Here is a 23706-nt window from a genome sequence, read left to right on the forward strand (position 1 = left end):
ATAATATACCCAGTTAACAGTATGAACACAACAGAGCCTCTCAAAGGATGGCTCAACAATAACCCTTGTAGTTAACAATAACTATATACAAGTATTGCAGACAGTACGCACTTGGGACGGGCGCCCAGCATCCACTACGGACTACGAGAAATAGATTTACCGGTGAGTAAAATCTTATTTTCTCTGGCGTCCTAGTGGATGCTGGGGACTCCATAAGGACCATGGGGATTATACCAAAGCTCCCAAACGGGCGGGAGAGTGCGGATGACTCTGCAGCACCGAATGAGAGAACTCAAGGTCCTCCTCAGCCAGGGTATCAAATTTGTAGAATTTTGCAAACGTGTTTGCCCCTGACCAAGTAGCAGCTCGGCAAAGTTGTAAAGCCGAGACCCCTCGGGCAGCCGCCCAAGAAGAGCCCACTCTCGTGGAATGGGCTTTTACAGATTTAGGCTGTGGCAGGCCAGCCACCGAATGCGCAAGCTGAATTGTGCTACAAATCCAGCAAGCAATAGTCTGCTTTGAAGCAGGAGCACCCATCTTGTTTGGTGCATACAGGATAAATAGCGGGTCAGTCTACCTGACTCCAGCCGTCCTGGAAACATAAATTTTCAAGGCCCTGACTACGTCCAGTAACTTGGAGTCCTCCAAGTCCCTAGTAGCCGCAGGCACCACGATAGGTTGGTTCAAGTGAAAAGCTGATACCACCTTAGGAAGAAACTGGGGACGAGTCCTCAATTCTGCCCTATCCATATGAAAAATCAAATAGGGGCTTTTACATGACAAAGCCGCCAATTCTGACACACGCCTTGCCGAAGCCAAGGCCAAAAGTATGACCACTTTACACGTGAGATATTTTAAATCCACGGTTTTGAATGGCTCAAACCAATGTGACTTTAGGAAACCCAACACCACGTTGAGGTCCCACGGTGCCACTGGAGGCACAAAAGGAGGCTGAATATGCAGCACTCCCTTGACAAATGTCTGAACTTCAGGCAGTGAAGCCAGTTCTTTTTGGAAGAAAATCGACAGAGCCGAAATCTGGACCTTAATGGAACCCAGTTTTAGGCACATAGTCACCCCTGACTGTAGGAAGTGCAGAAATCGACCTAGCTGGAATTCCTCCGTTGGGGCCTTCCTGGCCTCACACCACGCAACATATTTTCGCCATATGCGGAGATAATGTTGTACGGTTACATCTTTTCTAGCTTTAATAAGCGTAGGAATGACTTCCTCCGGAATACCCTTTTCTTTTAGGATCCGGTGTTCAACCGCCATGCCGTTAAACGCAGCCGCGGTAAGTCTTGGAACAGACAGGGCCCCTGCAGCAGCAGGTCCTGTCTGAGCGGCAGAGGTCATGGGTCCTCTGAGATTAATTCTTGAAGTTCCGGGTACCAAGACCTTCTTGGCCAATCTGGAACAATGAGAATAGTTCTTACTCCTCTTTTCTTTATTATCCTCAGTACCTTGGGTATGAGAGGAAGAGGAGGAAACACATAAACCGACTAGTACACCCACGGTGTCACTAGAGCGTCCACAGCTATCGCCTTAGGGTCTCTTGACCTGGCGCAATATTTTTCTAGCTTTTTGTTTAAGCGGGACGCCATCATGTCCACCTGTGGCTTTTCCCAACGGTTTACAATCAGTTGGAAGACTTCTGGATGAAGTCCCCACTCTCCCGGGTGGAGGTCGTGCCTGCTGAGGAAGTCTGCTTCCCAGTTGTCCACTCCCGGAATGAACACTGCTGACAGTGCTAACACGTGATTTTCCGCCCATCGGAGAATCTTTGTGGCTTCTGCCATCGCCGTCCTGCTTCTTGTGCCGCCCTGTCGATTTACATGGGCGACTGCCGTGATGTTGTCTGACTGGATCAGAACCGGCTGGTTTTGAAGCAGGGGCTTTGCTTGACTTAGGGCATTGTAAATGGCCCTCAGTTCCAGAACATTTATGTGTAGGGAAGTCTCCTGACTTGACCAAAGTCCTTGGAAGTTTCTTCCCCGTGTGACTGCACCCCAGCCCCGAAGGCTGGCATCCGTGGTCACCAGGACCCAGTCCTGTATGCCGAATCTGCGGCCCTCTCTGAGATGAGCACTCTGCAGCCACCACAGCAGAGACACCCTGGTCCTTGGAGACAGGGTTATCAACCGATGCATTTGAAGATGCGATCCGGACCATTGGTCCAACAGGTCCCACTGAAAGGTTCTGGCATGGAACCTGCCGAATGGAATCGCTTCGTAGGAAGCTACCATCTTTCCCAGGACTCGCGTGCAATGATGCACCGACACCTGTTTTGGTTTCAGGAGGCCTCTCACTAGAGATGACAGCTCCTTGGCTTTCTCCTCTGGGAGAAACACTTTTTTCTGGACTGTGTCCAGAATCATCCCCAGGAACAGTAGACGTGTCGCCGGAACCAGCTGAGACTTTGGAATATTCAGAATCCAACCGTGCTGGTGTAGCACCTCCTGAGATAATGCTACGCCGACCAACAACTGCTCTCTGGACCTCGCCCTTATCAGGAGATCGTCCAAGTATGGGATAATTAAAACTCCCTTTTTCCGAAGGAGTATCATCATTTCGGCCATTACCTTGGTAAATACCCTCGGTGCCGTGGACAGGCCGAACGGCAACGTCTGGAATTGGTAATGACAATCCTGTACCACAAATCTGAGGTACTCCTGGTGAGGATGGTAAATGGGGACATGCAGGTAAGCATCCTTGATGTCCAGAGATACCATGTAATCTCCCTCTTCCAGGCTTGCAATAACCGCCCTGAGCGATTCCATCTTGAACTTGACTTTTCTTAAATATGTGTTCAAGGATTTCTAATTTAAAATGGGTCTCACCGAACCGTCCGGTTTCGGTACCACAAACATTGTGGAATAGTAACCCCGTCCTTGTTGAAGTAGGGGCACCTTGACTATCACCTGCTGGGAATACAGCTTGTGAATTGCCTCTAACACAGCCTCCCTTTCTGAAGGAGTCGTTGGTAAGGCAGATTTGAGGAAACGGGGGGGATGTCTCGAATTCCAGCCTGTAACTCTGAGATACCACTTGAAGGATCCAGGGAGCCCACTGATTGCTGAAGTTTTTGAGACGGCCCCCCACCGTACCTGGCTCCGCCTGCTGAGCCCCAGCGTCATGCGGCGGACTTAGCAGAAGAAGCGGGGGAGGACTTTTGTTCCTGGGAAGTGGCTGTATGCTGCAGCTTTTTTCCCCTACCTCTGCCTCTGGGCAGAAAGGACGCGCCTCTACCCCGTCTGCTCTTTTGGGGGCGAAAGGACTGCACCTGATAATACGGTGCTCTCTTTGGTTGCGAGGGGACATGTGGCAAAAATGCTGACTTCCCAGCTGTTGCTGTGGACACTAAGTCTAAAAGACCAACCCCGAACAACTCCTCACCCTTATAAGGCAAAACTTCCATGTGCCTTTTAGAATCTGCATCACCTGTCCACTGCCGGGTCCATAACCCTCTCCTGGCACAAATGGACAGTGCACTTATTTTTGATGCCAGCCGGCAAATATCCCTCTGTGCATCTCTTATGTAAAAGACAGCGTCTTTAATATGCTCTACGTTTAGCAATATAGTGTCCCTGTCTAGGGTGTCAATGTTTTCTGACAGGGAGTCTGACCATGCAGCTGCAGCACTGCACATCCATGCTGAGGCAATAGCTGGTCTCAGTATAATACCAGTGTGTGTATATATAGCTTTCTGGAGAGCCTCCTGCTTTCTGTCAGCAGGTTCCTTTAGGGCGGCCGTATCCTGGGACGGCAGTGCCACCTTTTTTGATAAGCGCGTAAGTGCTTTATCCACCCTAGGGGGTGTTTCCCAACGTGACCTATCCTCTGGCGGGAAAGGGTACGCCATTAGTAATTTTTTTGAAATTACCAATTTTTTATCGGGGGAAGCCCACGCTAGTTCACACACTTCATTCAATTCTTTAGAAGGGGGAAAAACTACTGGTAGTTTTTTCTCCCCAAACATAATACCCTTTTTTGTGGTACCTGGGGTCACCTCAGAAATGTGTAAAACATTTTTCATTGCCTCAATCATATAACGAGTGGCCCTATTGGACATTACATTAGTCTCTTCGTCGTCGACACTGGTATCAGTATCCGTGTCGACATCTGTGTCTGCCATCTGAGGTAGCGGGCATTTTAGAGCCCCTGATGACTTTTGAGACGTCTGGGCAGGCACGGGCTGAGAAGCCGGCTGCCCCGCATTTGGCATGTCGTCAAATTTTTTATGTAAGGAGTCGACACTTTCGCGTAATTCCTTCCACAAGTCCATCCACTCCGGTGTCTGCCCCGCAGGGGGTGACAACACATTTATAGGCACCTGCTCCTCCTCCACATAAGTCTCCTCATCAAACATGTCGACACAGCCGTACCGACACACCGCACACACACAGGGAATGCTCTGACAGAAGACAGGACCCCACAAAGCCCTTTGGGGAGACAGAGAGAGAGTATGCCAGCACACACCAGAGCGCTATATAAATCAGGGATTAACTAAATTATATCCCCTTATAGGTGCTATATGTATATTGCGCCTAAATTTAGTGCCCCCCCTCTCTTTTTTACCCTTTTCTGTAGTGTAGACTGCAGGGGAGAGCCAGGGAGCTTCCTTCCAGCGGAGCTGTGAGGGAGAAATGGCGCCAGTGTGCTGAGGGAGATAGCTCCGCCCCTTTTTCGGCTGACTTTTCTCCCGCTTTTTTATGTATTCTTGCAGGGGTATTTATCACATATATAGCCTCTGGGGCTATATATTGTGATATATTTGCCAGCCAAGGTGTATTTATTGCTTCTCAGGGTGCCCCCCCCCCCCCAGCGCCCTGCACCCTCAGTGACCGGAGTGTGAAGTGTGTATGAGGAGCAATGGCGCACAGCTGCAGTGCTGTGCGCTACCTTGGTGAAGACTGATGTCTTCTGCCGCCGATTTTCCGGATTCTTCTTGCTTCTGGCTCTGTAAGGGGGCCGGCGGCGCGTCTCCGGGACCGAACACCAATGGCCGGTTCCATGCGGTCGATCCCTCTGGAGCTAATGGTGTCCAGTAGCCTAAGAAGCCCAAGCTACCACCAGTTAGGTAGGTTCGCTTCTTCTCCCCTTAGTCCCTCGCTGCAGTGAGTCTGTTGCCAGCAGATCTCACTGTAAAATAAAAAACCTAAAATATACTTTCTTTCTAGGAGCTCAGGAGAGCCCCTAGTGTGCATCCAGCTCAGCCGGGCACAAGAATCTAACTGAGGTCTGGAGGAGGGTCTTAGTGGGAGGAGCCAGTGCACACCAGGTAGTCCTAAATCTTTCTTAGCTGTGCCCAGTCTCCTGCGGAGCCGCTATTCCCCATGGTCCTTACGGAGTCCCCAGCATCCACTAGGACGTCAGAGAAATATGTTTTAATGACTAAGCAAGGAGAATATGTGAAGCTGTTCTGTAGCAATTGTTTATTACTCACCTGTGCTGATATCTGTAGGGATTTCTTCCTTCTTACACTGCTTATCACCCCTCACATACGTCTCTTCTCCCTCTGTATCTTCTGCCTTCATATCAGTAAGTTCTCCACCCTAAATAACCCACAAAAACGACATATTATGTCTGATTACATTCATTTAAAATTATAATGTCAGAGTATAAGACACAGCTTCTCTACAGATCATATAGTGAATGACATTTTGGCGAGACCCTAAATCCCATCTACCTGATCCTCCTGTGGTGTCCTGTGATTCTCCTCTGTACAATCCTGGGAATACAGAGGACGGGGACATCTCTCTGGGGTATCTCTGTTACTGGGTCCATCTGTAGGAGACACACAGTGACTGAGTACAGTGTATATATGTGATTATCAGATGATGTGTGTGTATATAGGGGCCCCCATACAATACATGACAGTCTCCTCTTACCCAGTGATGTGAGGGGCCGGTGATTCTCCATCATCACGTCCTTGTACAGACCCCTCTGTTCCTCTATATACTCCCCCTCCTGCATGGAGACATAGACAGTGACATCCTGACACCTTATAGGAACCTGACACACACACAATGATACAGTCATCACCCAGACACATTCCCTGGTGTTACTGTATAATGTCCCATTCCCAGCAGTCACCTCTCCAGTCATCACCCAGACACGTCCCCTGGTGTTACTGTATAATGTCCCATTCCCAGCAGTCACCTCTCCAGTCATCACCCAGACACGTCCCCTGGTGTTACTGTATAATGTCCCATTCCCAGCAGTCACCTCTCCAGTCATCACCCAGACACGTCCCCTGGTGTTACTGTATAATGTCCCATTCCCAGCACTCACCTCTCCGGTCATCACCCAGACACGTCCCCTGGTGTTACTGTATAATGCCCCATTCCCAGCAGTCACCTCTCCAGTCATCACCCAGACACGTCCCCTGGTGTTACTGTATAATGTCCCATTCCCAGCAGTCATCACCCACACACATCCCCTGGTGTTACTGTATAATGTCCCATTCCCAGCACTCACCTCTCCGGTCATCACCCAGACACGTCCCCTGGTGTTACTGTATAATGTCCCATTCCCAGCAGTCACCTCTCCAGTCACATCCCCTGGTGTTACTGTATAATGCCCCATTCCCAGCAGTCACCTCTCCAGTCATCGCCCAGACACGTCCCCTGATGTTACTGTATAATGTCCCATTCCCAGCAGTCACCTCTCCAGTCATCACCCAGACACATCCCCCAGTGTTACTTTATAATGCCCCATTCCCAGCAGTCACCTCTCCAGTTATCACCCAGACACATCCCCTGATGTTACTGTATAATGCCCCATTCCCAGCAGTCACCTCTCCAGTCATCACCCAGACACGTCCCCTGGTGTTACTGTATAATGCCCCATTCCCAGCAGTCACCTCTCCAGTCATCACCCAGACACATCCCCTGGTGTTACTGTATAATGTCCCATTCCCAGCAGTCACCTCTCCAGTCATCACCCAGACACATCCCCTGGTGTTACTGTACAACGTCCCATTCCCAGCAGTCACCTCTCCAGTTATCACCCAGACACATCCCCTGATGTTACTGTATAATGCCCCATTCCCAGCAGTCACCTCTCCAGTCAGCAGCTGAATGATCTTGTTGGTGAGTTCCAGGATCTTCTGGTCATTGTGCCTCTCATGTGTCAGTGAGTGAGATGGAGGCACCGTGATGGGGCTCTGGGTCCTGCTCAGTCCTCCTGACACACGGGGTCAGCTGCTGGGTGTCTCACACTCACCAGATGTCTTCTTCACTACTATGTATTCAGGGAGATAGGACTAAAATAAGAAAAATAGGACACCACAGGCCACTCCCTCTGTAAATTATAAAAACAGGACACCACAGGCTGCTCCCCCTGTATAATAATGATAGGAGAACACCACATGCCACTTCCCCTGTATAATAATATTAGGACACCACTGGCTGCTCCCCCTCTATAATAGTAGTAACAGGACACCACACGCCACTTCTCCTGTAAATAATAAAAATTATAACAGGACACTACAGGCCACTCCCCCTATGTAATAACAGGGTAGATGCTAGAATCAAGTGGGCTAAGGGACCTTTTCCATCTGGGGGAGGAGTCACAACACAAGGGGGAGGAGCTAGGTCAGCGGGATAGTTCCTCTACTATCCACGCCACCAACTATTACCTTTAGTAATCAGGTGACGAGCGAAGCGAGCTCGCGAGGGTACTTTTCGGGTACCCTGTTCGACTGTAGCTCCTCCCCCATGTGACGTGTCTCCTCCCCTAGATACGTCAGAAGGTCCCTTCTCCCACTCCGATATAGAACCAACCATAATAACAGGTTACTACAGGGAGCTCGCCCTGTTTCATGATAATTAACAGGAACCACAGGCTGCTCCCCCTGTATAATAATGAGGACACCACAGGCTGCTCCCCCTGTATAATAATGAGGACACCACAGGCTGCTCCCCCTGTATAATAATGAGGACACCACAGGCTGCTCCCCCTGTATAATAACAACAGGACACCACAGGCTGCTTCCTCTGTTTAATAACAACAGGACACCACAGGCTGCTCCCTCTGTTTAATAACAACAGGACACCACAGGCTGCTCCCCCTATATAGTAAAACGCCATTACCTGATCTCGACGGACACTGGGAGCCTGTAACAGGTGACGCACAGGCCGAAAGTAAGCAAGGTGCGATTGGCACAGGCTGCTTCCTGGTGACCGGCCTCACCCCCCCTTTCCCGGCCACAGTACCGCCCTCTGTATCAACTTTTACCATACATGTCCTCAGTGCAGAAGGCCGGCGGCCATTTATTTGTAGTCCAGTCCGGCAGCTGCAGCAGCAATAGGTTCCCTGGTTGAGTAGTGACGTCAGGAGCGGCGGCCATTTTCCCCTGGTCTGAGCTCCGCCTTACTTCTATCATTCCCACAAGGCAGCAGGAGCAGAGAGCAGCCATTTCTGTGTCTGGCAGCAGGTAATGTTATTATTATTATTATTCTATAGGCTGAGCAGCTCTGGTGTCAGTTTGCTGTACTACAGGTGGAGCAGCCTCTGGTGCCTTGTTATAGTGCAGCTGGAGCAGTCTCTGGTGCTGCATTATCCCTGTACAGGTGGCTGACACTCTAGTGTCCTATTACTGTAATACAGGTGGCGCAGACCCCACTTTTACCGTCATACGGCTGTCGCACACCCCGCCATTACCTTAAACCCCCACCGTTACTGTAATACAGGTGCCACAGACCCCGCTGTTACCGTAATACAGATGGCGCAGACCCCATCGTTACTGTAACACAGGTGGTGCAGATCCCGCCGTTACCGTAATACACGTGGCGCAGACCCCGCCGTGTCTGTAATACAGGTGGCGCAGGCTCATGTGTTACCGTAATACAGGTGGCGCAAATTCCGCCAGTACTGGAATACAGGTGGTGCAGACCTTGCTGTTACCGTAATACAAGTGGCGCAGACCCTGCCGTTACTGTAATATAGGTGGTAGAGGCTGCATTGTTACTGTAATGCATGTGGCATAGACCTTGCCGTTACCGTAACGCAGGTGGTGCAGATCCCGCCGTTACCGTAATACAGGTGGCGCCGCCCCCACCATGACTGTTATACAGGTGGCGCAGACCCCGCCAGTACTGTAAGACAGGTGGTGCAGACCTTGCTGTTACCATAATATAGGTGGCGTAGACCCTGCCAGTACTGTAATACAAGTGGTGCAGACGTTACCGTTACCGTAATACAGGTGGCTCAGACCCTGCCGTTACTGAAATACAGGTGGCGCAGACCCCGCCGTTACTGAAATACAGGTGGCGCAGACCCCGCTGTTACTGTAATACAGGTGGCGCAGACCCCGCCAGTACTGTAAGACAGGTGGTGCAGACCCCGCCGTTACCGTAATACAGGTGGCGTAGACCCTGCCAGTACTGTAATACAGGTGGTGCAGACCTTGCCGTTACCGTAATACAGGTTGCGCAGACCCTGCCGTTACTGTAATACAGGTGGCGCAGACCCCACTGTTACTGTAATACTGGTGTTCTTAGGTTGGATTTAGGTACCAGTATGTCACATCTTCTCTTCAGCAGCCAAACAAGACCAGTTTCTGATCCCTTTGTTGCAGCGGCTGGAGGTGTTCGAGTAGTAGTTCTATCTATTTGAGTTGCCAGAAGGGGTGTTAGGTTACTAATTCCTTGATCTCGAGAAATAGTTCTTTCAGTACCATGGGTGTAATTCAAGCTTTTCGTCCTCATAGCAACATTTTGCAGTGGCCCCTGCAATACACACATGCCTAGCGAAAGGGGTTCTGCATATAAAGGGGCCACAGTAAGAAGGCATCTATCACTTTGCCCCCAACACTGGGGCAACATCATCATATCTAGGAAGGGGACTGTTTACCCTATTTCCCAGGAAGACTCAAGCCAACCATGGTTACTTGGGAGTGTCAATGTAACCCCCTATGTATGCATCCACTATATGCGGATCAGGTTTTCTTCCTCAGATAAATTGTATCAATAATGTGTCTTGGAGATCCTTGGCTCTTGGTCATGAGAGGACCATTGACCTCCAGCAATGACGTGTGATGGTCACTGAGCAGGCCTATGTTGCTTGGTCAGAGGAACTTCTGAGAAACACTAACCAACACTCAGTGGCTCTGGGTATGAGGGGGACTTAATGGTCAGTCACTGTACTCTGATCTTTATATGGGCAATGCAAGAGCGTAGTGGACAGCATTACTACTTCAAAGCACTGGGGTCGTGTAGGCTCTATATGTGTGGATTTTGTATCTTCTCCCTGTGTTTGTATTTTTTTCCGCCAGGTGCTCTGGTTTCCACACACTGGTAGGTTTCAATATTTAATAATTTCCCTTAATAATGACTCAGGGAACTTTCAGGGGTGCCTTGGATTGGTGGTCGAGGACCAATTCAAATTATTTATGGGCAACGTAATAGGCAAAACCAGTGCTGGTGGTTGTCAATGATAAAATATGTGGACAAACAGAAGCAAATCCTGTCCCTCACCACACAACTGACCCTAAGGATGACATATAAATCACAATTTACTTTGTTTAATATTTCTCTCTATATTTCTCAATAAGAAACTTTTGGCCTAGTGGTGCCGTGAAAAAAAAAATACTCTAGGGCGCCGTGATTCAAAAAAGTTTGTGAACCATGGGCCATAGTGTGTATGGATGTGTCCACGTGGTAGGAAATGTAGATTGTAAGCACCACTGGGGCAGGGACAGGTGTCACTATCTACAAAAATCACCGTGCAGTGCTGAGTAATATGTGTGCACCACAAAAATAACTGGTAATGTTATAGGTTCTAATAATTATATTTTTTTTCCTAGATCCAGAGGTAGTGAAGAGTTTTGGAAGGGTTAAATGAGTCCTGTATAAATCACAGAGTCACTGAGGATGGACAAGGACAGGACTCACATGACTGAGAGGATACTAAATCTCACCCTGGAGATCATCTACCTGCTGACTGGGGAGGTGAGGGGATCTGGTAGTGTCACAGTGACATCACTTATATCTATAGTAATAATACAGGGACATGACTGGGGAGGTGAGGGGATCTGGGAGTGTCACAGTGACATCACTTAAATTTATAGTAATAATACACGGACATGACTGGGGAGGTGAGGGGATCTGGAAGTGTCACAGTGACCACTTATATCTATAGTAATAATACAGGGACATGACTGGGGAGGTGAGGGGATCTGGGAGCATCACAGTGACGTCACTTATATCTATAGTAATAATAGAGGGGCATGACTGGTGCCGTAAGGGGATCTGGGAGTGTCACTGTAAGATCACTTATATCTATAGTAATAATACAGGGACATGACTGGGGAGGTGAGGGGATCTGGGAGCGTCACAGTGACGTCGCATATCTATAGTAATAACACAGGGACATGACTGGGGAGGTATGGGGATCTGGGAGTGTATGCAGTGAAAGCTGATGTCTCCCCCAATACACAGGGTTACAAAGTAGTGAAGAAGACATCCCGTGAGTGTGAGAAACCTAGCAGCCGTTCCCGTTTGTCAGGTGGACTGAGCAGGGCCCAGAGCCCCATCACGGTGCCTCCAACTTACTCACTGATAAATGAGAGGCACAATGACCAGAAGATCCTGGAACTCACCAACAAGATCATTCAGCTGCTGACTGGAGAGGTGACTGCTGGGAATGGGACATTATACATTAACACCAGGGGATGTGTCTGTGTGATGACTGGAGAGATGACTGCTGGGAATGGGACATTATACACACCGGGGGATGTGTCTGGGTGATGACTGGAGAGGTGACTGCAGGGAATAGGACATTATACAGTAACACCAGGGGATGTGTCTGGGTGATGACTGGAGAGGTGACTGCTGGGAATGGGACATTATACAGTAACACTGGGGGGATGTGTCTGGGTGATGACTGGAGAGGTGACTGCTGGGAATGGGACATTATACAGTAACACCGGGGGATGTGTCTGGGTGATGACTGGAGAGGTGACTGCTGGGAATGGGACATTATACAGTAACACCGGGGGATGTGTCTGGGTGATGACTGGAGAGGTGACTGCTGGGAATGGGACATTATACAGTAACACCGGGGGATGTGTCTGGGTGATGACTGGAGAGGTGACTGCTGGGAATGGGACATTATACAGTAACACCGGGGGACGTGTCTGGGTGATGACTGGAGAGGTGATTGCTGGGAATGGGACATTATACAGTAACACCAGGGGATGTGTCTGGGTGATGACTGGAGAGGTGACTGCTGGGAATGACTGGAGAGGTGACTGCTGGGAATGGGACATTATACAGTAACACCAGGGGATGTGTCTGGGTGATGACTGGAGAGGTGACTGCTGGGAATGGGACATTATACAGTAACACTGGGGGGATGTGTCTGGGTGATAACTGGAGAGGTGACTGCTGGGAATGGGACATTATACAGTAACACCCGGGGACGTGTCTGGGTGATGACTGGAGAGGTGACTGCTGAGAATGGGACATTATACAGTAACACCAGGGGATGTGTCTGGGTGATGACTGGAGAGGTGACTGCTGGGAATGGGACATTATACAGTAACACCAGGGGATGTGTCTGGGTGATGACTGGAGAGGTGACTGCTGGGAATGGGACATTATACAGTAACACCGGGGGATGTGTCTGGGTGATGACTGGAGAGGTGACTGCTGGGAATGGGACATTATACAGTAACACCAGGGGACGTGTCTGGGTGATGACTGGAGAGGTGACTGCTGGGAATGGGACATTATACAGTAACACCAGGGGACGTGTTTGGGTGATGACTGGACAGGTGACTGCTGGGAATGGGACATTATGCAGTAACACCAGGGGATGTGTCTGGGTGATGACTGTATCATTGTGTGTGTCAGGTTCCTGTAAGGTGTCAGGATGTCACTGTCTATCTCTCCATGCAGGAGGGGGAGTATTTAGAGGAACACAGGGGTCTGTACAAGGACGTGATGATGGAGAATCACCGGACCCTCACATCACTGGGTAAGAGGAGACTGTCATGTATTGTACAGGGGAGAGCAGGTATGAGGCCCCCTATATATACACATCATCTGATAATCACATATATACACTGTACTCAGTCACTGTGTGTCTCCTACAGATGGGCCCAGTAACAGAGATACCCCAGAGAGATGTCCCCGTCCTCTGTATTCCCAGGATTGTACAGAGGAGAATCACAGGATCCCACAGGAGGATCAGGTAGGTGGGATTTAGGGCTACTAGTGACTAGTGACTTTTCACTAGTCATTCTCAACGTGGAATACTATATTCCAGGGTGATACTCACTGTGATATTCAGGGGTACTTATTGTTGTGTAATGATGGGCCTGGTGCAGGATATCCAGGTGATAATGAGACACAGGGAAAGCAGTGTAATTGGGGTCTCTAGCCCCATGCACCACAGTGGGACCCTGATAACAACATGAAAACATCTATCCCTGTATGAGAAAGCAGATTTCAGTTTTGTTGCTCATTTTACGTTTCATACATTGTAATATGTGAGATTACTCTGAAAAAATGAAGTCCAGCAATAATTAAGCATTCATTTTTATATTTGTTATTTAGGGTGTAGATATGACTGTTATTAAAGTAGAAGAAATAGAGGAAGAAGTGACGTATGTGAGGGGAGATCATCACTGTAAGGAGGAGGAAATCCCTACAGATATCAGTACAGGTGAGTAATAATCACTTATTACAGAAGAGTCACATATTCTCCTTGCCCAGATATCTGACCAGTTGTCGTCCCCAACACACTCTCTGTTTTATCTCATACATCAGGAGCCACCAGCCCCTATTATACACTTGCTCTTCCCCTCACATCATGTCACTGTGTGTTACCAGCCCAGAGATCTGATCAGTCTCCTCCCCACACTCTCTGGTGTATCTCATACATCAGGAGCCATCAGCCCCTATTATACTCCTGCTCTCCCCCTCACATCATGTCACTGTGTTACCAGCCCAGAGATCTGACCAGTCTCCTCCCCGCACTCTCTGATGTATCTCATACATCAGGATCCATCAGCCCCTATTATACTACTGCTCTCCCCCTCACATCATGTCACTGTGTGTTACCAGCACAGAGATCTGACCAGTCTCCTCCCCACACTCTCTGGTGTATCTCGTACATCAGGAGCCATCAGCCCCTATTATACTCCTGCTCACCCCCTCCCATAATGTCACAGTGTGTTACTAGCCCAGAGATCTGACCAGTCTCCTCCCCACACTCTCTGGTGTATCCCATACATCAGGAGCCATCAGCCCCTATTATACTCCTGCTCTCCCCCTCACATCATGTCACTGTGTGTTACCAGCCCAGAGATCTGACTAGTCTCCTCCCCACACTCTCTGGTGTATCTCATACATCAGGAGACATCAGTCCCTATTATACTGCTGCTCTCCCCCTCACATCATGTCACTGTGTGTTACCAGCCCAGAGATCTGACCAGTCTCCTCCCCACACTCTCTGGTGTATCTCATACATCACGAGCCATCAGCCCCTATTATACTCCTGCTCTCTCCCTCACATCATGTCACTGTGTGTTACCAGCACAGAGATCTGACCAGTCTCCTCCCCACACTCTCTAGTGTATCTCATACATCAGGAGCCATCAGCCCCTATTATACTCCTACTCTCCCCCTCACATCATGTCACTGTTTTACCAGCCCAAAGATCTGACCAGTCTCTTCCCCACACTCTCCGGTGTATCTCATACATCAGGAGCCATCAGCCCCTATTATACTCCTGCTCTCCCCCTCACATCATGTCACTGTGTGTTACCAGCACAGAGATCTGACCAGTCTCCTCCCCACACTCTCTGGTGTATCTCGTACATCAGGAGCCATCAGCCCCTATTATACTCCTACTCACCCCCTCCCATAATGTCACAGTGTGTTACTAGCCCAGAGATCTGACCAGTCTCCTCCCCACACTCTCTGGTGTATCCCATACATCAGGAGCCATCAGCCCGTATTATACTCCTGCTCTCCCCCTCACATCATGTCACTGTGTGTTACCAGCCCAGAGATCTGACCAGTCTCCTCCCCACACTCTCTGGTGTATCTCATACATCAGGAACCATCAGCCCCTATTATACTCCTGCTCTCCCCCTTACATCATGTCACTCTTGTTACTAGCCCAGAGATCTGACCAGTGTCCTCCCCACACTCTCTGGTGTATCTCATACATCAGGAGCCATCAGCCCCTATTATACTCCTGCTCTCCCCCTCACATCATGTCACTGTATGTTACCAGCCCAGAAATCTGACCAGTCTCCTACCCACACTCTCTGGTGTATCTCATATATCAGGAGCCATCAGCCCCTATTATACTCCTGCTCTCCCCCTCACATCATGTCACTGTGTGTTACCCAGAGATCTGACCAGTCTCCTCCCCACATTCTCTGGTGTATCTCATACATCAGGAGCCATCAGCCTCTATTATACTCCTGCTCACCCCCTCACATCATGTCACTGTGTGTTAATAGCCCAGAGATCTGACCAGTCTCCTCCCCAGACTCTCTGGTGTGTCTCGTACATCAGGAGCTATCAGCCCCTATTATACTCCTGCTCTCCCACTAACATCATGTCACTGTGTGTTACCTGCCCAGAGATCTGACCAGTTTCCTCCCCACACTCTCTGGTGTATCTCATACATCAGAAGCCATCAGCCCCTATTATACTACTGCTCTCCCCCCTCACATCATGTCTCTGTGTATTACCAGCCCAGAAGTCTGACCAGTCTCTTCTCTACTATCTAGGAACTTTGGGTAGTGTAACCAGTGGCTAGGTTATGCTGCTAGTGTACTTCGATTTTATGTCCCCAGTGTGCTTGTGAGAGTAATGGCTGGTTGCACAGTGTGACTGGCTCAGGTGGTCTCCTGCCTCATGATACTAGCTGGGCAGTGTGTAAGCTTGGGAAATATTACTCAGTAAAGTCTGCATGTCTCCGTGCTTGGGTCTCTGCTTTCTGCTTGGTTATCCAGTTGTGCTTTTTTTTAAGTTACTTTCTCATACGTCCTAGAGGATGCTGGGGATGCTTCAAGAACCATGGGGGTGTAGACAGGATCCGCAGGAGACATGGGCACTTTAAGACTTTAAAAGGGGTGTGAACTGGCTCCTCCCTCTATGCCCCTCCTCCAGACTCCAGTTAGATTCTGTGCCCAGGGAGACTGGTCACACACAGGGGAGCTCTACTGAGTTTCTCTGAAAAAAGACTTATGTTAGGTTTTTTATGTTCAGGGAGCTCTGCTGGCAACAGGCTCCCTACTTCGTGGGACTGAGAGGAGAGAAGCAGACCTACGTCTGTGAGTTCAAAGGCTCTGCTTCTTAGGCTACTGGACACCATTAGCTCCAGAGGGTTCGATCACTTGGTACGCCTAGCTGCTTGTTCCCGGAGCCGCGCCGTCACCCCCCTTGCAGAGCCAGAAAAAAGAAGCCGGGTGAGTAAAAGAAGAATCAAAGACTTCAGTGATGGCAGAAGACTTCAGGTCTTGAGGTACCGCACAGCGGACGCGCTGCACGCCATGCTCCCACACACCCAGCGGCACCAACAAGGTGCAGGGCCCGGGGGGGGGGGGATCAGGGGCGCCCTGGGCAGCATGTAGACCTGAAATAAACTGGTAAAAGTTATATGAAAAGTGCCTGGGCACTTAATATAGACCCCCGCCAGTATAAATATGCTAAAATGAGCGGGACTGAAGCGCGCCGGTGAGGGGGCGTGGCTTAGCCCTCACAGCTCTAACCGCCGCCATTTTCTCTTCACAGAAGCTGCAGAGACGCTGACCTCCACACTGCTGTACAAGTAACAGGGTGCAAAACGGGGGGGGAGGGGAGGGGGGCACAGTACATTTGGTGCTATTATCTTTATTATAAAAGCGCTAACAGGTCGGAGGCATTGTATATAAAGTTTCAGTACCGGGATAGGCGCTGGGTTGTGAGCTGGCAAACTCCCTCTGTGTCTTTCTAACAGGCTTTGCTGTGGGTCTGTCCCCTATAGCCCCAGTGTGATTGCAGGTGTCGGTATGTGTGTGTCGACATGTCTGAGGCTGAGTGCTCTTCCCAGGAGGAGGCTGGAGGGGAACAGAAAAGACTGTGGGAGTGACCGTTTCGGCACCGCCGACGGCTGATTGGGTAAATATGTTGAGTGTTTTGAATGCAAATGTGGCTCGGTTGACTAAGAGATTAGATAAATCTGAGTCTAAGAACCAGACATGGAGAAACTCCATGGAGGATGCATTGTCACAGGTCACAGAAACGTGCATTTACCCAGATAGCAGATACAGATACCGACACGGATTCTGATTCCAGTGTCGACTATAGTGATGCCAGATTAAATCCTAAACTGGCTAAAAGCATTCAGTACATGATTGTGGCGATAAAAGAAGTGTTGCATATAACAGAGGACCCTGCTATCCCTGATACTAGGGTCTGTATGTATAAAGGAAAGAAACCTGAGGTAACGTTTCCTCCCTCTCATGAACTGAACGCTCTTTTTGAAAAGGCTTGGGAAAATCCTGACAAGAAGGTACAGGTTCCCAAAAGAATTCCAGTGGCATATCCGTTTCCCTCTGGGGACAGGGAAAAGTGGGAGTCAACCCCCACGGTGGACAAAACTCTATCGCGTCTGTCCAAGAAGGTGGCGCTTCCGTCTCCTGACACGACAGCCCTAAAGGATCCTGCGGATCGTAAGCAGGAAAATACATTAAAATCCATTTATGTAACTACGGGTTTGCTACTAAGACCTGCCGTTGCTTCGGCATGGGTGAGTAGCGCTATTGAAAAATGGGCAGATAACTTGTCATCTGAGATAGATACCCTGGACAGGGATAGCGTGATTTTGACTCTGGGTCATATCAGGGACGCTGCAGCATATTTAGAAGAAGCTGCGAGGGATATTGGCCTTTTGGGATCAAGGGCCAATGCCATGGCAGTCTCGGCTAGGAGGGCATTGTGGATTCATCAATGGAATGCTGATGCTGACTCTAAGAAGACTATGGAGTCTCTACCGTTTAACGGTAGGGTCTTGTTTGGTGACGGCCTCACTGACCTGGTATCTACGGCTACTGCGGGTAAGTCATAATTTTTACCTTATGTTCCTGCACAACAAAAGAAAACACCCCATTATCAGATGCAGTCCTCCTTCCTTGCTGCGAGAGGAAGGGGAAAAAGGTCACAGGCTGTGGCAAGTTCCCAAGAGCAGAAGTCCTCTCCGTCTTCTACCAAATCCACCGCATGACGCTGGGGCTCCTCTGCGGGAGTCCGCACCAGTGGGGGCACGTCTCCAACTCTTCAGTCAGGTCTGGGTGCGCTCGGACCTGGATCCTTGGGTAGTAGAAATAGTAACCCAAGGGTACAAATTAGAGTTTCAAGACGTGCCCCCTCACCGATTTTTAAAATCGGCCTTGCCAGCTTCTCTTCTAGAAAGGGAGGTAGTATGCGCTGTAATACTAAAGCTGTGTCAAAATCAAGTCATTGTCACAGTACCCCCATCACATCGGGGGGGGGGGGGGGGTTATTCGAGTCTGTTCGTGGTCCCGAAGCCGGATGGCTCGGTCAGACTGATTTTGAACCTAAAATCCCTCAATTTCTTTCTAAAGAAATTCAAATTCAAGATGGAATCTCTCCGAGCAGTGATCTCCAGTCTGGAGGAGGGGGATTTTATGGTGTCGGTCGACATAAAGGATGCCTACTTACACGTTCCCATATATCCTCCACATCAGGCATACCTGAGGTTTGCTGTTCAGGATTGTCATTACCAATTTCAGACGTTGCCGTTTGGTCTGTCTACGGCTCCGAGGATTTTCACCAAGGTTATGGCGGAAATGATGGTTCTCCTGCGCAAGCAGGGAATCACAATTATCCCGTACTTGGACGATCTCCTCATAAAGGCAAGATCCTAGGAGCACTTGCTGAAAAACGTTGCGCTCTCACTGACGATTCTGCAACAACATGGTTGGCTCCTAAACTTGCCAAAATCACAGTTGGTTCCGACGACACGGCTGGTGTTCCTGGGTATGATTCTGGATACAGAATTACAAAGAGTTTTTCTTCCAGAGGAAAAGGCTCTGGAAATACAGAACATGGTAAAACAGATTCTGAAACCGGCAAGAGTGTCAATTCTTCAATGCAGTCGGTTGCTGGGGAAGATGGTGGCGGCCTACGAGGCCATTCCAGGGTGTTTCAGTGGGACCTGTTGGACAAGTGGTCTGGGTCTCACCTGGACATGCACCGGAAAATAATCCTGTCTTCCAGGACCAGGATCTCCCTTATGTGGTGGCTGCACAGTTCTCACCTTCTGGAGAGACGCAGGTTCGGGATTCAGGATTGGATCCTGGTGACCACAGATGCAAGTCTCTGAGGTCGGGGAGCAGTCACACAGGGGAGAAACTTTCAGGGAAAATGGTCAAGCCAGGAAGCTTGTCTGCACATAAACATTCTGGACTTAAGGGCCATTTACAACGGCATTCTACAAGTGGAACATCTTCTTCGCGGTCTGCCCGTCTTGATTCAGTCAGACAACATAACAGCAGTGGCGTACATAAACCGCCAGGGCAGAACAAAGAGCAGAGTGGCGATGGCCGAGGCCACGAAAGTTCTTCGCTGGGCGGAGAGACATGCAAGCGCTCTGTCAGCAGTCTTCATTCCAGGAGTGGATAACTGGGAAGCAGACTTCCTCAGCAGACACGATCTTCATCAAGAGGTCTTTGCAGAAGTGACAAGTCGTTGGGGAATTCCTCAAATAGATATGATGGCGTCCCGCCTCAACAAGAAACTTCAGAGATATTGTTCCAGGTCGAGGGACCCTCAAGCGATAGCGGTGGACGCCCTAGTGACACCGTGGGTGTTTCCGTCGGTCTATGTATTCCCTCCACTTCCACTCATTCCAAAGAGCTAAAGATTATAAGAACAACAAGGGTTCAGGCGATACTCATTGTTCCGGATTGGCCAAAAAGGGACTGGTATCCAGATCTTCAGGAGTTACTCATAGAAGATCCCTGGCCTCTTCCTCTACGGGAGGACCTGTTACAACAAGGACTGTGCGTGTATCAAGACTTACCGTGGCTGTGTTTGACGGCATGGCGGTTGAACGCCAAATCCTAGCCCGAAAGGGTATTCCCAGTGAAGTCATTCCCACACTTCTTCAGGCTAGAAAAGGAGTAACTGCAAAGCATTACCACCGCATTTGGAGGAAATATGTGTCCTGGTGTGAATCCAAGAAGGCTCCTACGGAGGATTTTCAGCTGGGGCGTTTGCTCCATTTTTTGCAAGCAGGTGTGGATGCGGGCCTAAAGTTAGGCTCCATTAAAGTACAAATTTCGGCCTTATCAATCTTCTTTCAGAAAGATTTTTCCTCCCTTCCAGAAGTTCAGACCTTCGTGAAAGGCGTGCTGCACATCCAACCTCCATTTGTGCCCCCTGTGGCACCGTGGGATCTTAATGTGGTATTGCAGTTCCTGCAATCTCATTGATTTGGACCTTTGCGTAAGGTTGAGTTAAAATTCCTTACTTGGAAAGTAGTTATGTTGTTGGCCTTGGCATCCGCAAGGCGGGTATCTGAGTTGGCGGCTTTGTCTCACAAAAGCCCCTATTTAATCTTCCGTGCTGATAGAGCGGAGTTGAGAACTCGTCAGCACTTTCTGCCAAAAGTGATTTCATTATTTCACGTAAACCAGCCTATTGTGGTGCCAGTGGCTACTGATGCCTTGGCGGAATCGAAGTCTCCTGATGTGGTTAGAGCTTTGAAAATCTATGTCGCCAGAATGGCGCATATTAGGAAAACAGAGGCTCTGTTTGTCCTCTGGGTTCCCAATAAGATTGGGGCTCCTGCTTCCAAGCAGACTATTGCGCGCTGGATCTGTAATACAATTCAGAAGGCTCATTCTACGGCAGGATTGCCGTTATCGAAATCGGTGAAAGCCCATTCTACCAGAAAGGTGGGCTCTTCCTTGGCGGCTGCCCGGGGGGGTCTCAGCATTACTGCTTTGCCGAGCTGCTACTTGGTCGGGTTCAAACACCTTTGCAAAGTTTTACAAGTTTGATACCCTGGCTGAGGAAGACCTCTTGTTTGGTCAATCGGTGCTGCAGAGTCATCCGCACTCTCCCACCCGTTCTAGAGCTTTGGTATAAACCCCATGGTTCTTGAAGCATCCCCAGCATCCTCTAGGACGTATGAGAAAATAGGATTTTAATACCTACCGGTAAATCCTTTTCTCTTAGTCCGTAGAGGATGCTGGATGCCCATCCCAGTACGGGCTGTATCTGCAGTTTGGTTATGGTTACGCTCATGTTGCGTTGAGTTCAGTCAATCTGTGACTGCTGTTGTTCATGCCGTTGCATGCGTTGTTGTTGAATGCCATGTTGTACGGCGTGTTACTAGGGTGAGCTGGTCTGTATCTCACCTTAGTTTAAAATAATTAAATAAATCCTTTTCGTCGAAATGTCCGTCTCCCTGGGCACAGTTCCTATAACTGGGGTCTGGAGGAGGGGCATAAAGGGAGGAGCCAGTTCACACCCATTCAAGGTCTTATAGTGCCCATGTCTCCTGCGGATCCCGTCTATACCCCATGGTTCTTGAAGCATCCCCAGCATCCTCTACGGACTAAGAGAAAAGGATTTACCGGTAGGTATTAAAATCCTATTTTATCTGTACCGCAAGTGTCATATTTCCTGTATGTACATTTTATAATTGTAGTAAAAAAAGTTGTAGTTTACAATTTCAGGTTAGACATCATGGACCCACTGATGGTATCATTAACCTTTATTTCTGGGGGGGGGGGCGTGGCTAGGCGGCCATAGCAGAAGGACGCATGTAGGTTGGGCTCTCTGTATCTAAATATATTACACTGGACCTGGCCTCACTACACAGCTCCCGGACCCCCGCAGACATTGAGGCATACATCCAGGACTGAAACTCTGTTGGTAGGTGACGGCAGCGGAGCCGGAGCGGGCCTCCTGCCCTCTTGAAGGTTTGCAGCCTTTCCACTCCGACGAAGCCAGGGACTCACGTGTGGGAGCCGGATCACTGACGGGGAGGTGTCCACACAGCTCCCGTGACCTGCTGCCAGGCGGACGCAGTGCGCCTCTTACATGGCTTCTGCTGTGCTCCACAGGGAGGCAATCATTTTGCTGGCTGTTCCAATACCGACAGCCAGAATCCTGGCTCACGGGCTATTCCCACTCGTGGGTGTCCACGAAACCCATACATTGGGTTTAGATCCTGTGGCGAGCCCTCCACAACGGGGGTAGCTGATCTTGCTCCCGGTGGCGGCGGCCATCTTATCATCCACTCCAAATCCGCAGAGACACAGGTGGGTCTGGACTCTGCGGTATTAATCAGCCCACGCTGATAATGTGTGGTCTTGAGACTGGGAGGCTGAATTGAGCAGCAAGCACTTGTGGGCCAGATAAAGATAAAGGTCTGCCTCAATATTAAGATATATATCTGGTGGTGTGACCTGGCAGCCATTGCAGCTGGATGTGAAGGGACAGAGCTCTCCTCCTGCACCGAGGTTTTCTCCAACTGCCCTTGACCGAGGGGTCCTGACCTATTCCTCCAGCCTTTCTGAGGGCCCCTAGAGCACGGTAGTGTTGGATGTAGAGCCGGGGAGGATCTATCTTCCTGCGGGTTACGGCCTAATCGCCTTCCATATGTCGGCCTCTGGATTTGGGCAGAGGACTCCGCTGTCCCTTCCTGGTCTCCTCTGCCCTGTGGCTGACGAGTGGAGCAGGGATCAGGGAGAGAGACCCTCTCCCTCCTGTGGAACTCGGCAGTCCATAATGTGCTAGCCCACCTGGGCTTTCATTCTGACCTGAACAGAGGTTGCCTCCGCTCCACAGAGGAGACCCGCCGGTGGATGTCCTCCTCCACACGGGAACTGTTACACACACATTGGAAGTATATCCACTCTATTGCGGGAACATCCCGGTGAGATGTTCTCCTCAGCATGTCCCCCCTTCAATGACTATGATTCTCTGAAGATCAAGCGGGTGACTGTGACTGTCCCTAACTATGCTGTTCCTAACTATCTGATGGCTTGTTAAAGCCAAACCACTGGTAGTCACCTCTTTCTGGTCCTTCATTTATATAACACTCTGATGCTGCTTACCCCCACAAAAATATTTAACAAAACGATCCTAACGACACCATAACCTTCGATAGAGCTCACCGTGCGGGCTCCCTGCTGACCGTCCACGTGATATTATCTGCCCCCTGCACTACTATTTACAAAAGGACGATATTATGCGCAAGGTACGACAGCTAGATGGAGTTGATTTCAATGGCACGGTGATTCATATCTACCAAGTTCTTGGCACACCCTCCAGCAATGGAAAGCCCTCAAGCCCATAACTGACGAACTCCGAAAACGTCAATTGAAATATCGCTGGGGCTTCGCCTTCGACCTCCAAGTCTCCTCTTCTGGGAAGCTATGTTTCCCAAGCTCGTTTTCCGATCTCTCCTCTTTCTGCTCTGGACTTGGCCTACCGAAGATTGATATACCTAAATGGGAATTTGCGCTCCCTGAGTTACAGTTCCCACAACAAGCTGGAGGTGGCCCCTCCTGGCAAGAAGGTTTGCGGTTCCAAGAAGAGATCCTACACCTCCCCGGTCTTTCAAGATGCAGACGTTACTTGATTGACTCTACCCCTGCCAATAGGACCACTTCCTTTTTTGGTTTTGGCTGAACCCTGATATGTCAACTGTTGGTGA

The 23706-nt window shown here is 49.6% G+C and overlaps 2 protein-coding genes across 4 annotated transcripts in view; one reads left to right on the forward strand and one right to left on the reverse strand.

The window, feature by feature from the left end:
* The window catches only part of LOC135057104 (oocyte zinc finger protein XlCOF7.1-like), a 170344-nt gene extending 162021 nt beyond the window's left edge, over positions 1-8323 (reverse strand). The window contains exons 1-5 of the mRNA XM_063963005.1: positions 8097-8323; positions 7064-7245; positions 5892-5970; positions 5690-5787; positions 5447-5555 (exon numbers count right to left, since the gene is read on the reverse strand). Of these exons, the coding sequence (XP_063819075.1) occupies positions 5447-5555; positions 5690-5787; positions 5892-5925 (241 nt within the window). The 5' untranslated portion in view covers positions 5926-5970; positions 7064-7245; positions 8097-8323. The remainder of the gene's footprint in view (positions 1-5446; positions 5556-5689; positions 5788-5891; positions 5971-7063; positions 7246-8096) is intronic.
* LOC135054595 (oocyte zinc finger protein XlCOF6.1-like) overlaps positions 8231-23706 on the forward strand; it is a 164661-nt gene continuing 149185 nt past the window's right edge. For 2 of the 3 annotated variants that reach the window (XM_063957768.1, XM_063957769.1), the window contains exons 1-6: positions 8231-8440; positions 10811-10955; positions 11445-11636; positions 12906-12984; positions 13103-13200; positions 13566-13674. In XM_063957768.1, coding sequence (XP_063813838.1) covers positions 10878-10955; positions 11445-11636; positions 12906-12984; positions 13103-13200; positions 13566-13674 — 556 coding nt within the window. In that variant the 5' untranslated portion in view covers positions 8231-8440; positions 10811-10877. The remainder of the gene's footprint in view (positions 8441-10810; positions 10956-11444; positions 11637-12905; positions 12985-13102; positions 13201-13565; positions 13675-23706) is intronic. The other variant, XM_063957767.1, reaches the window with a different exon arrangement.

Source organism: Pseudophryne corroboree, chromosome 3 (genome assembly GCF_028390025.1).
Source record: "Pseudophryne corroboree isolate aPseCor3 chromosome 3, aPseCor3.hap2, whole genome shotgun sequence".
Taxonomy (NCBI): domain Eukaryota; kingdom Metazoa; phylum Chordata; class Amphibia; order Anura; family Myobatrachidae; genus Pseudophryne; species Pseudophryne corroboree.